Genomic DNA, 15,624 nt, shown 5'->3' with positions numbered 1-15,624 from the left:
ATCATGACCTGGTTACTCAAGATAATCCACAGACCTTGTTGTGAGCAGTTTCATGTAGGAACTATTTTCTTTTTTTTTTTTTACCAAACTACATCCCACAACCGTATCACTGCCCAGAAGGAAGTGTGCATCTACTGCTAGCTCACCTAGCACCACTGAGCTAGCTAACATTACAGCTTAGCAGAGGAAGATGCCATTAAGCTTGTGCTGTTATGACACTCTGTCCATTAGTAGATGCATGCTGAACATCATATGGTAGAAAGAAAATACTTCCTACATGACAATGAAATTTTCATTCTACAGCTTCTAGTCTAGGCATCGGTTGAGCTTTAACGTTAGCTAGCTCAGTGGTGCTATGTGAGCTGGCAGTAGATGCACACTTCCCTCTGTGCAGTGATTCGGTCAGTGGATGTAGTTCAGTTGAAAGAAAATAGCTCCTACATGAAACTGCTCACAACAAGGTCTGTGGATTATCTTGAGTAACTAGCTCATGATTTCCAGAGAGACTTTTCTGATGAGCTTTTCAAGTGTAATTTTTTGGCGGCGTCATCTAGTCCCCATGATATTAGAGAGATGGCAGACATCTCTACGGCTGATACCTCACAACAAAACAATCTAAGTAAGAGGAAAAATATGTATTTTTGATTTGGGGGTGAACTGTCCCTTTAAGTGATACATTCATTCCAATCGGCTCTAAAACTTAAAGCTGCATGTATCTTGTGAAATTACATAACTTCGCTTTAAAACCCCACGATGTGTGCTGCAAACTAAAATACCTAAGCCCTACTTCAGTGTATCAAAAAAGCAGCTGTCTACTCATCATCAGTGTTTCAACGTTTCAGTAGTAACTGCAAATTAACAGCTGACAGCTAAGAATGCATTCATCCTCAACACATATTAAAATTTTAGATGTGCAGCAGATATGACGTCAGTGGTCCAACTCAAAATGCAACATATCTATTTAACATTCAAGCAAAAATAAAGTGCAATAGGATTCAGCACTGAATACAGTCTTAATGAAACCCACCCTGTAAATGCATACTGATAATAAACCTATAAAAACATTATTAAATTCTATCTCGGGGTCTATACACATTAAGTACTATTAACTCTCAGTATATTATATCTTTATACCCTTTGTTAGATCTCTTGTTCCTCTACCTTCTTTTACAAACCACTTCATCTCACAGAGCTCCTTCTTTTTGCCCCTGTGTGGTGGCTCTAGTAATCATGCATAGTTCAGGTTGTTGCAATCCTCCTTGTTCACGTTGGATTTTAATCCCACTGATGTATACAACAGACACCTTTCTTTTCATTTGTGTGGTTCCCATTTTTCTGACTGCAGCTTTCATCAAAGGAGAGTGTTCTTTTTGAATTTCCTCTACCAACGTCTAAGTTTTTTGGAATGGTTGTCCTTATCTTCACAGGGAGCTCAGGCTGAGGTGGGAGCTGCTGTTGCTCTGTTGTTCAGACATTAACCCCGCCGATATACCATGGTCAACGTCTGCATTTTTAGTTACTCATTCATACAAACGGCGACAAATTCTGGCCTTTAAACTTTCCAAATACGACCTCCCCTCCAGCAGTAGAGTTGTCGCCCCCTGTGAACTCTGTCATTGAAATGTGGAGACAGGGAGCAGTCCTCCATCCAATAGTTAGGCTAAAAATAGTCTTTTTTTTATCCCCCTGTGCTCCAGTGTTGGAACCTGTAATAATGTACAGGAAGTCATTGAGAGTCAGCAAATATCACCTCACTTCCAGGTGGCGGCAGCCGGTCGAACGCCTGCGCTCCCCTTGGTGCCCTTCGACCCCAGGGCCTGACCCGAGCGGCTCCGCAGGTCACGCTCGGCATTCTCGCTCTGCGCCTGCTCCTCGTCATACCTGGGGACACAGAATCAAAGACAGAGGAATAATGTAGTGGGTAAACACATGTGAGGGAACTCCTGTTGCCTTTACATAAACTAAAGATTATGCAACAAGGTGCTTTACTCAAACAATACCCCCTTGCTAAGCACTAACCCCACAAAACCCTCGCTATTGTGTTCACATAGAGCCCAGAACCCCTCTGTGTCCTCACACAATCAACCCTTCGATAGCTCAGTTGGTAGAGCGGAGGACTGTAGTGGAATTAACCAGGCATCCTTAGGTCGCTGGTTCAAATCCGGCTCGAAGGAGTGACTTTTAAGACTTGAACATACTCTACAACAGCAATTGAAAGACCTGATTATAACCGTTCCAACTGTATATGACATATCCACCAATAACTTGACTGCAATCCTGTTTACTCCTGGTGTAAACATGCATCTTTGGTAATCCAATCATGATTGGACAGCGCTAAACACAAGTGTGAACAACCACCAATACGCATTGTGATCCAATCATTCAAACCATCTGCCGAGGGGGTCTGGGATGCATTTGACCACATAGTTTTTACGGTGTAAACGCCAATATGTCCTGATGCATCCCCAAAAAGGAGTGCTGTGCAGTGCGGGATGTGGTGGTTGTTTTGGTGACAGCACATTAACGCTCTGTGATTCAACCACTTTACGTCAAGTTGGACAAAGTGTTGTGTGAACATTTATCATTTTTATGGGAGTGTACATCATGAATTCTGCTGCTGACAGCTGTCTCCAGCTTTCTAGCATGAATGATGTAGGCAGTAATGAGTGGTTTCAAGTGGTCAGTTAGAGATGCGTGATAAAGTCAGTGCTTAATTTAGTCGCCATGCTAGTTTGGCTCGGTTTAGTTTCAGGTTTGGGGAGCATATCCTTCATGTAATGTCTGTCTTTTTAGGGCATAAACTGAAGGTCCACAAGATCGTCATTCTGAATACTCCAGGCATTAAAATCTAAACGTTGTGAGAGAGGTCATCTGACAATAGGTGACTCATTCTGAACACAAAAACTGAGGGCGGTGTGTACCTTAGTACCTAGTGTACACAGTAAGTCCACAGGAATTTACCCATGGAGCATGTGTCTGTCAGCATAGGGAAACGTACCTTCGATAGCTCAGTTGGTAGAGCGGAGGACTGTAGTGGATATGCCAGACATCCTTAGGTCGCTGGTTCAAATCCGGCTCGAAGGAGTAATATTTTAGCAAGATCACATGAACATCACAAACTGAACAGCCTCACAAAGCTGTTAGCATAGTTGTTAGCATGGCTAACCCCACCCGTCCCCTGTTCAAATGCCCAGACGAGAGACTAGGCGGGGGGAGTCACTGAGATAACCTGTGATTTCCCTGACCGTAACCCTCTTAGTCTTCTTATCCACATGTCTGCTACTTTAAACTGTAGTTCATATATCAGCAGCCCCAAAAAAGTTGTAGGTGTTATCCTAAACACTTAAAGCAACTTAAAGGTGCTTCTAAATGACAAGGTGCTTGTCTTGATGTATAAAAGCAGTGGGCTGATCCACGGGTTCCCCATAATTTGGGTGTCTTACCATCACACAGCACGGCAGGTAAAAGAAATCTACCTGCAGTTTAAAGAGGTGCAGTAAAAGCCTGTTGTCTTTCATCTAACATCTTATTGTAGCTGTCTCTGCTTGTAGTCTTCCTCCCTTCGGTGTAAGTAGACTTGTTTTAATTGAAGAGTAAGAAATTGAAAATTTGGCGATAACATTTAATTTCCTTTAAATCTTCACAATAAAAGCCCTATGTTATTTTGTAATGTAAAAGCTGTTTTTCTTGTGAACAAGCAAAATAAGGAAATGATGAGTTTTCACCAGCAGTAACTTAAAGCGACTACTATACGACTGAAAGTGAACATGAAACCGTTAAATAATGCAGATATCTAAAGTACAAATGCGGATGTAGGAGAAAAACTAAACTTGAAACCACAGAGATTAAGTTAGAAGCTACAAAAGTACTAACAGCTGAACATAGACACTTTTAAAAACATCTTTCTCTTTGGTCTACTGCGCAGACATCAATTAAGTATTGCAATGCACGCTTGTTTGAGGGGAAGAGGGGTTGTCGGGTTGGCTGCAGTCGGAGAGATGTCACAGCTACCTGGTATGCGCACTTGTGGCCTGACTAGAGATATCCATCTCAGACAATGGAAATGCAAATTGGCACAGCATGGTTTGAAAAAAAAAACGCCATAGGAAAAGCCCTATACATCCAAAATGACCTTGACTAGAGCCTTGTTCTGCTAAGGAGGTGAATAAAAGAACGACAGAGACAAGGGAGCATAATAAGTGGGTCAGATTTATAAAAAAATCTCAATTACTTATTGTGGAATAAAACAACTTATTGTGCTCTGTATCAGATACTTCACTATGGTTTGTCAAGCCACAGTAAACTCTCATGAGTTATAGCTGTTTAGAAAGTAGTGCAGATTGCATCTTGTTTGGTGAAGTGCTGTATTGTATCAGGAATATCTATGCCAGAAATAAACTAACCACAAAGTACCAGAATCTTCCCATGTGAGGACAGACACACGGCCATGTGATTAAAAAGATATTCCTTCGAGCCGGATTTGAACCAGCGACCTAAGGATTCCTGTGACTACCACTTTGGTCTGTACACCCACTACAGTCCTCCGCTCTACCAACTGAGCTATCGAAGGAGGATAGCATCACTGAAAACAACAAAAAACAAAATGCATGGGATAAATAATAAACAGAATGACAAAGCACATAGTCTATACCTGAAGTTCATCATCAACAAACAACATGACCTTAATGTTGCCCATGAGCCCCTCCTTTGTGCTGCAGTGTTGGCATAGTGTAGAGAAATGAGTCAGAGTCAGTTGAGGTGGAGAAAGTGGAGTAATGTAGTAATTTCCTCCCTCTGGTTGCTCTTACATAGACTTATTATGTAAACAAGATGCTGAAGCACACACTGCCTACACTATTGTATTCAGAATGAGGCTCCTATTGTCATAAAGGCTGTGCATTGTGTAAATACAATCCTTTGGGATCTGGTCTGTTGGTTCACAGCATCCCCGCTTCCATAGCTCAGCTGGTCGGGTGGAGGGCTGTAGTGGAAATGCAAGGCATCCTTCTCTGTCACTGGCTCAAAGAAAGATTTTTCTGTCTTTTACTGCCAGTTTGAACTATGAGTTTAAATGCTTACAAGATACTCATTTCAAGTGCTATTGATCCAGTGACCACCCCACTAGCTGAGCTACCACAGGGAGTTGCCGACTGTTTGTAGAAGAGCGTGAGCAGAAGGGTTGATCCCTCTTTTACTGAGCAGATATTGAACACTTTGTTTCACAAGACTGTACACACCATATACAGTAAGACCATTTATAATCTGGTTTAAACTGCTGTTGTACGGCATGTTTGATTATGGACTACTGATTTAAATGCTTTGTACCCTGAGGTGCCAAGCTGACCATCAGCCGTAGGTCAATGTCAGGCCGTTGATGAGCATCTGTCACCCTAGTTTTTATGTCCAGCACCGTTGGCACTACTCAGTCCTTGTCAGCTTTTTTTTCTGCAGATTCAGAATGTTGACAGTTCAGCTCAGCGCACAAGAAGAGAAACAAAAGTGAGGAAAGCAAACAAACATCTTAAGTCAAGAAGGTGTGAACAAAACAAACTTGTTATATGAGTTGAGATTTTTTTTTGCCATTGAGCTCTTTAGCAGGAACAGTTATTAATGCCAAAAATACAGAACACCACTACCAGTGTACCATAGACTTTATGATCAAGACACAGAGGACTCAAGAGGCAGCCCATAATGCTTTGAGTGTGACGTGTGTAGTGGCTTTTAAAAGTCACTCCTTCGAGCCGGATTTGAACCAGCAACCTAAGGATGCCTGTTACAGGCACTACAGTCCTCCGCTCTACCAACTGAGCTATCGAAGGGAGAGACATACTCTGCTTTAAAGCAACGCAGGTATGGAAACTAGAGAGGACAGGCCCATAATGGGGTAAAAACATTTTCCCACAGCTGCAGGAAGCAAGCATAGGGAAAGACTGCTTATAAAAGAGTTTAGGTATGTAAGAGTGTAAAGAGTGATTCCTCTTGTGCTGAGCAGATGTTGAACAGTTTGTTTTAAGAGATCTGCACAGTGAGTTATAGACCACACAACAGACCTTTTCTGCTATAACTCCACACATAACCAACTCTGCTCTACCATCTGAGCTACCACAGGGAGACAAGGGGGTCATAATTCATTAGCAGGACCACCTTTAGTTACTGTATTTACCAGATGTTCATCTTCTGTTGTTTTAGCCTTACCCAATCGTCACTAAAGCTTTCGTCATGCAAGAGAGCCAATGAAATCACAAGGAATGGTCAGAGTTGTCATGTTGACATTTAAGGTGTGTTGATTGATTCACAACGGGAGGCATCCTGATCAGATGCCCGAACCACCTCAACTGACCCCTTCTGACACGAAGGAGCAGTGGCTCTACTCTGAGCTCCCTCCGAATGTCTGAGCTCCTCACCCTATCTCTTGAGCTGAGCCCAGCCACCCCACAGAGGAAACTCATTTCGGCCACTTGTACTTGCGATGTCATGCTTTCCGTGACGAATGAGTGACGAGAAGACAGCATCAGATCAGTTATATATTGGTACCATCCACAACATTTGACAATGAAAAAATAACTGTTCTAATGTGTAACAAACTGAAGTGCTTGGTGGAAACGAGGCTCTAGGATACCTGGTGTAATCACCACAGTCCTCCGCTCTATCAACTCAGCTATTGAGGGGAGATAAGAGGTTATAGTTCACCAGTAGCAATATTTATAGTTAATGCATTTACAAGCTGTTTATCACCTGTTGTAACCTAATAAATATAAAGATAAAGATGTCACAGGAACTTCATGGTATAAAAGCCACTCTTTTAAGTCCCACACCCAGTATGTTGAGCGGTAAATGAGTCCTAGTTAATTAGTTACAGCATATTTTAGCAGTGCACTGGGAGAGTGGCTAACGTACAGGAAGATGAAGTATATGCTGGGTTGTAACTGATATTGTACAGTATTTCTGGCAGTGTCCCAGGGGTTTAACCTTTTAAAAGCCACTCCTTCGAGCCAGATTTGAACCAGCGACCTAAGGATGTCTGATATTTCTCACTACAGTCCTCCGCTCTACCAACTGAGCTATCGAAGGGATGATAGTGGAGTTAAAAATAGAAAAGGGCTTCAGCTCAGTAACCGCAGGAGACAACGTTTCACTTTTGCTGCAGAAGTGTGTGACAGGTAGATTTCAACGTCACTCACAAGACTTGATAGTTGCCCAGGGCCTCTCGGGGCGGGCTGCGATTCCAGCGGCAGTCTGGGATGTCTCCGTTGGGAGTGACGATGTTGAGGGTGTCGTTGATGAGGTTGTACTTCAGGATGCGGTCGTTGGCTGTGCTGGAGGTCAGCGAGGGAGAGGCATTGACCTGAGAATGACACAGACAAAGAATGTGACATTTACATCTGAACAAAAGTGTTTGGCACCAATGCGCATGGAGGTAGAGCTTTATGATGTGGGTGAGTGTGGGATCCAAACAGGCATAAGCACATTGTTTCATTTCCTCCTCTCCCCGTATAGAAGCTCTTATCAGGCAGGAAGTTCTGCTGCTTAGGTGCTGGAACAGCTGTGCTCATACATAGTGGATGGAAAATGACTCTACTATTTATAAATGAATAAATGTATAAATAAATACAGGAAAAAATAAATAAAATAGTGAAATAAATAAAAAATAAATGCACAAATAAAAATAAATAAATACATTAATAAATAAATACAAGTTGCTAGTTAAACAGGACATAAATAAATAAATATTTTACATTTATTTCTACATTTTTGTTCAACTACATTTCTTTATCGATGTCGATGCATTTATCGATTAATTTCGTTATGCCTTTATTCGTTTTTTTACACATTTATTTCAAAATGTATTTATTCCTGTATTTGTGTAGACATTTATTTACTTTCACGTTATTTATTTTTCATATTTATTTATTTATTCCGTCTTGTATTTATGTATACATTTATTTATTTTTAATATTTATTTATTTATTTTTGTATTTATGTATACATTTATTCATTTATTTTTCATATTTATTTATTTATTCCTTTATTAATGTATACAGTTATTTATTAATTTTCATATTTATTTATCACTATTTTTATATATTATTTTCACATTTATGTATTTATTCCTATTTATTTATACATTTTTTAATTCATTCCCATTTTCATTCATACATTAATTTAGTTATTTAATTACTTTTTTATTTGTTTCTCTATTTATGTTTTTATTTATTTGTTTTCATATTTATTTATACATCACTGTACTAACTCGTACATTTATTTTATTCATATTTATGTATATATTCCTGTTTTGATTTATACATTAATTTATTTAATCAATTACACATTTGTTTATTTCTGTATTTATGTATACATTTTTAAATTTATTTTCATATTTATTTATTTATTTATTCCTGTATTTATTTATACATTTATCAATTTATTGATACTTAAGTCATTTTTCTTTCTCCATACTCAGAAACACACGTTCTAAAAAGAAGAATGAGTGCCCAGAGAAAGATGAAGCAGCATCTTTAATATCAACACACATTTAATACCTGGAGTAGATGGCACAAACAAAAATTGTTTCGCTTATCAGCTCTGGTTTTGCATTACCTGTTAATACTTGACAGAATAATGAACAAAGGAAAGCGTTCCTGACTAGATTTGTGGCACATTTTTTCAGTCCCTCACTGAGGACCATCTATGTCCTACAACCAACTTCATGTCGCCCAAAATAGATCAGATTGGTGTCTGTTAACAGAAATAGTTCAGACCTAGCCTGGAAACCCAGCAACTCATTGTGTGGCTGTCAAAATGAGTTCAGAGAAATATGACAGCCACATGACTAGCACACTATTTTGAATGTTAAAAAACATGATGACGGAGGCGTCCTATTTGAGATTAAAGACTAGACATCAAATAGCCTGTATCAGCCTGTATTACTTGGTACATGTTCAGGTTGAAAACAGCAGTGTTTTTCAGCTGGAATAATGGGTCAGACACACCTTAGGCACATATTTGAATAAACAGAGGCCACACGTTCAAACACACACACACACAAAGATAAACCTCAAGGGCATTTAAAGTTGCTTAACACTTGTGAAAGGGAACATGGAGTCACTGTGTAAGCATGTTAAGTGTCTCTGGGCTTGGCAAAATATGCAACAAGGAAAAGAAAAACAGCAGAGGTTCATTTTTAGCCAATTACAGCCATTTTATGTGAGTTTGTAGGTGTGTATGCATGTAACAACCCCTCCTGTTAAATTACTCACCTCGATAAGCCATGGCTTGAGCTTGTCATCAATAATGATGTCATACCCGTAACACTCGAAACAGTGCTTGTCATTGTTCATCACAGGCTGGGAGAGAGAGAGACAGGAGGAGTCAGGAGGAGGAACTGACCTACACTGATTATGATACACTGTAATGTTTTAATGCAACAAAGAATGACTCATTAGGGAAGGATGTTAGTAACATCTAAAGACACCAGTGTGGACATAACTATTAGTATAGAAAGTAGCCTGTGTGTGAGGCCTGAGAGGGGAAGTGAGTCAGCTCACTTAGTAGAAAAGGGAAGTGTGCATTAGGTTGAGTGCTAAAAACAAAAAGAAATCCCCACATTTCAGGTGTTTTTTACAGCTGTGTGTATACAAGTGCTGCCCAGCTGAGATCACTGAATACTAAACACAGAAGCCTGACAGGAGCAAAGTAAAAACACAATGACTGGAGGCTTCAACATGTGTGGCATTGTGGTTAAAGTACTGTATGTGGCTGCAGCATAAATAAAGAGGACAGTCAGCAGTGGTGGAATATAACTGTGTACATTTATATTATTTTTTGTTGTCAGAACGAGGCACCTGTTGTCAGATGACCTCTCTCACAACGTCATAATCATGAAGTTTATGCTTCCCAAACTGGCTCATTCAAACTGCAGCTTAATTACCGCCTCAGATAATTATAAAGTGTACACTTAATACACAGTTGGAAGTGTTCTTGTCAGGCTTTTAAAGGCTGTAGAGTTTGTTCAGTAGTGGACTACAGGTTTAAAAGTCACTCCTTCGAGCCGGATTTGAACCAGCGACCTAAGGATGCCTGGTATATCCCACTACAGTCCTCCGCTCTACCAACTGAGCTATCGAAGGGACACATACAGTGTATATTCACTATTGAAAAAATGTCTACGTACTGTATTTACCAGCTGTTCATCACCTTTAGTTACAACCAAAGAAATAATATCATAACATAAACTCCTCTGAAATGTCGTTAGGTCAGAGACAATGATTTTCCTGCACCTTCATCAGTCTAATCAGTAGTGTTTTCACTGTGTACATATCTTTTGAGGTGGTAATAAACTGTTAAAAAGAATTTCAAGAATTTGCTTTTATGTGAAACTTATTAATCATAAAAAACATTTTGTACATACTAGCCATTTAACCACTCTTTTTTCACGCTGTAATGAAATCACAAGCCACCACAGTTCATTCTTATTCAAAGATATCTAGTTTAAGTATAGTGTAAACCTCTTAAGTTAAACAGTGCTCTTGCTTTAGGTGCTATTGGACAAAATGTTTCTCAACACACAGTTAAAAGTTACTCCTTCAAGACATATTTGAATTGGCAACCTAAGATTATCTAGTATTATATTTTGGTCAAACTTCCTAAATCTGTGTTAATCTGTAATGTCAATAAGGATGTAGGAGTAATGGTCACATATTTTGGAAATGTAGTTTTCAGTAAAAAAAAAAAAACCCTCAATGTCTACTTACAGCTACGGCCTTCAGTGACTGCACCACGATCCAGTGGATCTGGTCAAACAGTCGGCTGGTCACCTCCTTCCCTCTGGTGCTCTCTAGGTACAAACGGAGGTTACTGACCGTCCACTTGCCTCCATGGACATGGTTGTAGTCATCCTGCGTTAAAGGTACACAGTCTAACTAGACACTGACATTCTTGTTTGTTTTTTTCACATTGAGTTATATCATTACCTGAAATTCATCATTCAGTCTCCTTGGATATAATATAATTTTGAGAAAAGCATAAATGTAGCCGATAAAACACTTGAAAAATAAAACCAGCCTCAGTTTAAATTTCACAATGAATATCATTATACTCATCATGAGGAGTGATGCTCAGCCTGTGAAAGAAGTTGTATAATGTCCTCTGGGGCTCTGAAGCAAGATTTTTGAAGTCTGGATTTGGCTGAAGATATTTTTGAGAGGAACCCTGTGTTACAAATTTAGGGCATGGACTTGGAAAGACCACCACCGTCACCATTTAAGGAGAGTCTAATGACTTTAAGTTGAATTATAGGAAATAGAGGGCCCAGTGTTTTTGGAGTTTGACCCATACGAGGCAGTAAAAGGATAACAAAGCAACTAGGGGTATCGGTACTGAACATGTTTAATCGACTTGACTAACACAGCACCAAGTAGTATCAAACAATGACTGCATTCGATCCTTTTTTTAATCCTTTTTCCGGTTAGCGTGAGCTAACACAGCAGCAGCAGCTAACATCAGTTTAACGGTCCAAACTTATTCACACTGACACTAAAACGGCCCGACTCTGTCATTAAACCTGTTATAAACTGTTAGGTAGCATTAGCCATGAGATGCTAACTCTCATTAAGTGTGTGCGGCCAGGTGGACTCTCATCTACTGTCCCTGGTGCAGAGCTCATTCTCCTGCAGCAGCAGCTACTACCCAGTCTATGGTGTGCCTCAGTCAAGTGCAGTGTATATGACCGAGTTTTCAGTTCAGCGTGCCAAGATGCAACCAAATCATTTAAAAGTATGACATCACTACACACTACTCTATTCACATTATAGGTATCGAATGAAGTACTCTAGGTATCAGTATCACTTAATGGGGAAATGGCATTGGTACTGGTATTGTAATTAAGTGGCCACTGCTGCTTTGTGTGACCCCCAACTTAATGATTCAGTGGAATACCCCTTTATAACACTGTCTTCTAATAACAACACCCACTAGCCATAAAATACAAGATACAGACTTACCCCATGTTTTTGGATGGCCACATTGGTGAGGTGAACGAACATATTGTCCAGTTCACTGGTGCTGGGCGTGTACTTGACTGTGCAGAACCTACAGAAGCCGAGCTTGTACCTGAGGATCAAACCACAGAGAGGGTTAGTAGCAGTTTATTCATGAGAAAACTGTTGTGATGGTTTGATTACAGCCAAATAGTATGACAAACCAGTTGCCTTCTGTTACATGTAGATTACAAGTCATTACTAGTATATGGTGCTAGTATCCAAAAATGCTTACATGTAGCATTTTAATGGCCGATACGTGGTCACTAGGACGTAGAGACGCAGGTCGAACTTCTTCCCTCCTATCAGCAGAGGGTTGTCGATGTACAGGGAGATGACGTAGGCCTCTTTGCCGCTGGAAGCTGCAACGAACCTGGGAAAGCAAGAAGCCAAACATCAGCAAACCATAAACCTCTGAAAAGAATTATCATTACTAGCTTTGGAATTTTACCTGTGAATCAAATGCCATAGCAGACTGTACAGGTTCTTATGTGTAATTACAAAGTAATTACACTACTGAGAACCTGTTAAGTAGTTTACTCAAATAAAACGTATTTACTGATTGAGATGACTGCAGGACTAGAACAGGTTTATTTTTACAGAAAGAATAATATATGACAACATGAGAATGTATGTACAGAGTAGTCTCCTTGCAGGAAGTGTTATGATGATGTCATCAGTAACTCACGTGGAGGTGCGGCTGTCTCTGGACCACTTCTTGATCTGGGACAGTTTGTTTATGAGGAAGATGCCTTTGCCCTGAGCCTTCCCGCAGGGCTTCATGATCCAAGTGCTGGACGGGTTCTTGCGAAACTCCTCCACAAAAAGATTATAATCGGCAGGGAGCATGAATGTGACAGGGACGAAATCTGCACAAAGCACAGGGCAAATAGGTAAACATATTCTCCATGTTTTCTGGGGAAGATGATGGAGTAAGCGTGAATTTTTTAACTCTAACGGATACCTAAATAAATGTATTTCCCGTTCTCGTCCTTCTCTGCCAGCGGACTGCCCTCCTTCTCCAGCTCCTTGCGGTAGCGCTTGATGTTCTTGATCATCAGGTCCTTCCTGGTCAGCTCGTAGTGGTTGGGGAAGTGGTTAACCATCTGCTCATCTGACAGGCGGTAGCCGGTGTCCACGCTGAACACATTTCTGATGGTCTGGATGCTCATCCTGCATGTGTGATTAAATAAACCTTCATTATGGTGATCTTAAGACCCTCAAACAGGCGTGCTGATGTAATTATTACTCATATATAGGATCAACATACATCCTATTTGCAGCAGTTAGAGGTTACTGAGAACAGAGTAGATTAGATAACAGAATATTTCCATTTTATACTGCTTTATACTTCGACTCTACAACATTTCAGTACTATGTCGTATCTTCAGTTACAAGTTACTTTACAAAATAATATATCTGCACACAAACCAAATGAAAATATAAAAGTGCAGCTGAAATGATTAGCTGATTGATCAGAAAGTTATTCAGCAGCCATTGTGATAATCGTTTTAGTCATTCTTCAGGCAAAAACATTTCATGGTTCCAGCCTCTCAGATATGAAGACTTGCTGCTTTTCCTTGCTTTATTAAATTGATTTAAATTTTTCTGCATGAGTATTTTTACTTTTAATACTTGAATACATTTTCCTGATTGTACTTACACACATATACGTTCTTAAGTAACACTGACTTTTACTAGTAACAGAGCCATATATTGCACTTTTTAACTCCACTATATTTATACTTTTACTTTTCTGATTCATATTCTGCATATAAAACATATGGAGACATTATAAAATACAATGTATATTAAAGGATAGCTTTGCAGACATGGATATTGTTTATTTTTTCTTAGCGTTTAATCACCTGAAAATAAAAATCATTGTCTTTTTGTTACCTTAGAATGAGCCGTTATTGTCTAAATAGAAAGCAGGTTCACGTTTATGGTGATCGCCATGTTGCAAAACCATGTTTCTACATTAGCTCAGAACAGACAAACCAAACACTGGATCAAGAGAGGGCCATCTGCATTTTAGCATCAGCCACTGTAGTTCCTCTGAGTCGTAAAAACACAAATCTTTTAGCATGAAACTGCTTTATTTAGTGTGTTCACTGGTTTGTTTTGGTTAGGAAGAGACCTCTGCGGATACCTCAGCACCTCAGCTGAGCAATGAACAAGAGTTCACACTTGGCAAATGAGAGAAGTTCCAGCTAGTTGCCATCTGCACTTCTTTCTGCTACATGCCACTAAATCCTATGAATCCTACACACTGATCCTAAATATTACACCAGTGGTTTTCAATCTTTTCGGCTTGTGTGACACTTTATAATAAAGCTGTGTCTAGTTGGGGCCCCTTCTCTCATTTCAGATGTCTATTACTTGTAAGGAGTTCCACCACAGAGACACTTTAGTAGGATTTTTTTTTTTTTTTATCAGTCATTAACAATAAGTGGAATAGCAACTAATAAAAAGGATCCATGATGACTTATGGTAGGATAAAGGTTGGCATGACAGCATTATTCATTCTTTCCATAACTGCTTATCCTGTTGGGGGTCGCAGGAAGGCACTTTTGAAAAGAGCTTCATAAATATATTATTATTATTATTATTATTATAACATAATCATTTAATTTAACTTTGTGCCACTCCTTTTTCCCCCCTGGCCATCCACGCCCCACCTGCAGTGGCTCTATGCCCCCACAGGGAGACCCGCCCCACAGATTGACAACCACTGACTTCAGCACAGAACAAGAGCACTTTTGTGTTACTGTATTTAATGCTCACAGAGTACAGTGTCCAAAGACTAGTGAGTCGAGTGTCATGTGGATGAGGTGCGACCCTACCAGTAGAAATTCCAGTCGTCGTTTTCTGTGACTTGAACCCATTCCCTCTTCTCAAAGTTGTTGATGAGCACTGATTTCTCAATATCTGTCACCCACTTCACCTTACCGGCCATGGTGCCTCCCACTAGGGTGGAGCACAAGACAACAGGTAAAAAAAAAAAAAACACAGATAGGACTCAGGATAGTTTAAAGAACAGACAAAGAGTGGGGTAATGCATGCAGCAACCATGCAGCACAAAGCTGTCACCTACCTACCTGCAAATCAATGTCAGGAAACAGCCAGTCATCAGCATGAGCTAGCCGGGCTGGCTCTGTTAGCAGGCTGCTGGATCCTCCCAGGAGTGCTGCAGAGGCTGCTGGGCGGACATCACCTAGTTAGTGATGCAATCTCACCACACTGTCGCTAGCCAGCTTAACTCATAGCGGAGCACAGCGACAGTTAGTCAGCATCACTGTTAGCCTCATAAAGCATCAAATAACAGCTAGCATGTTAGCGGTTTTACTGCTAACAAGCTACATTTATTGATCTCGGCGACGTGAAGCTGGACACAGTGACGAAACGCCCTCCTCTACTCTTCACAATAAAAGTCTAAGTTATTAAAACGCAATAACAAAATACATACGATAAGCTACAATGCGACTACATTACATTTAAAGGGATTTTTAAGGCGAGAAATGTCTCAAAAACGTTAAACGACGTCGTTGAGGGCTTGGTCCTTCCGGGAGAATAACCTAGCAACGGA

At 40.1% G+C, this 15,624-nt stretch overlaps 1 protein-coding gene and 5 non-coding genes across 6 annotated transcripts; 2 read left to right on the top strand and 4 right to left on the bottom strand.

The window, feature by feature from the left end:
• Positions 1-1,509: 1,509 nt before the first annotated feature.
• On the bottom strand, positions 1,510-15,608 carry ttll1 (tubulin tyrosine ligase-like family, member 1). The gene is made up of 10 exons (XM_049566537.1): positions 15,137-15,608; positions 14,882-15,005; positions 13,000-13,208; positions 12,724-12,904; positions 12,271-12,408; positions 12,000-12,108; positions 10,752-10,895; positions 9,258-9,344; positions 7,182-7,345; positions 1,510-1,881 (listed from the first exon to the last, which is right to left on the bottom strand). The coding sequence occupies exons 2-10, from the start codon at positions 14,992-14,994 to the stop codon at positions 1,752-1,754; spliced, it is 1,275 nt and encodes a 424-aa protein (XP_049422494.1). The 5' UTR covers positions 14,995-15,005; positions 15,137-15,608; the 3' UTR covers positions 1,510-1,751.
• On the top strand, positions 2,087-2,174 carry trnay-gua (transfer RNA tyrosine (anticodon GUA)). Its single transcript is given in 2 exon segments — positions 2,087-2,123; positions 2,139-2,174. It is a non-coding gene; the product is annotated as a tRNA-Tyr (tRNA).
• On the top strand, positions 2,998-3,084 carry trnay-gua (transfer RNA tyrosine (anticodon GUA)). The gene is given in 2 exon segments: positions 2,998-3,034; positions 3,049-3,084. It is a non-coding gene; the product is annotated as a tRNA-Tyr (tRNA).
• Positions 4,466-4,570, bottom strand: trnay-gua (transfer RNA tyrosine (anticodon GUA)). The gene is made up of 2 exons: positions 4,534-4,570; positions 4,466-4,501 (listed from the first exon to the last, which is right to left on the bottom strand). It is a non-coding gene; the product is annotated as a tRNA-Tyr (tRNA).
• Positions 5,733-5,819, bottom strand: trnay-gua (transfer RNA tyrosine (anticodon GUA)). Its single transcript is given in 2 exon segments — positions 5,733-5,768; positions 5,783-5,819. It is a non-coding gene; the product is annotated as a tRNA-Tyr (tRNA).
• trnay-gua (transfer RNA tyrosine (anticodon GUA)) lies at positions 10,040-10,127 on the bottom strand. The gene is given in 2 exon segments: positions 10,040-10,075; positions 10,091-10,127. It is a non-coding gene; the product is annotated as a tRNA-Tyr (tRNA).
• Positions 15,609-15,624: the final 16 nt, after the last annotated feature.

Source organism: Epinephelus fuscoguttatus, linkage group LG22, assembly GCF_011397635.1.
Source record: "Epinephelus fuscoguttatus linkage group LG22, E.fuscoguttatus.final_Chr_v1".
NCBI lineage: Eukaryota > Metazoa > Chordata > Actinopteri > Perciformes > Serranidae > Epinephelus > Epinephelus fuscoguttatus.
This window is presented reverse-complemented; position numbering and strand designations above follow the sequence as displayed.

What these genes read in the sequence shown, in the direction of transcription:
- ttll1 (XM_049566537.1), bottom strand. Translation starts at nt 14,994, where the DNA reads ATGGCCGGTAAGGTGAAGTGGGTGACAGATATTGAGAAATCAGTGCTC. An exon ending in GACGACTGGAATTTCTACTG is followed by an intron (nt 13,209 to 14,881) that starts GTAGGGTCGCAC and finishes TCACACATGCAG; the next exon opens with GATGAGCATCCAGACCATCA. An exon ending in AGAGACAGCCGCACCTCCAC is followed by an intron (nt 12,409 to 12,723) that starts GTGAGTTACTGA and finishes TTGCTTTCCCAG; the next exon opens with GTTCGTTGCAGCTTCCAGCG.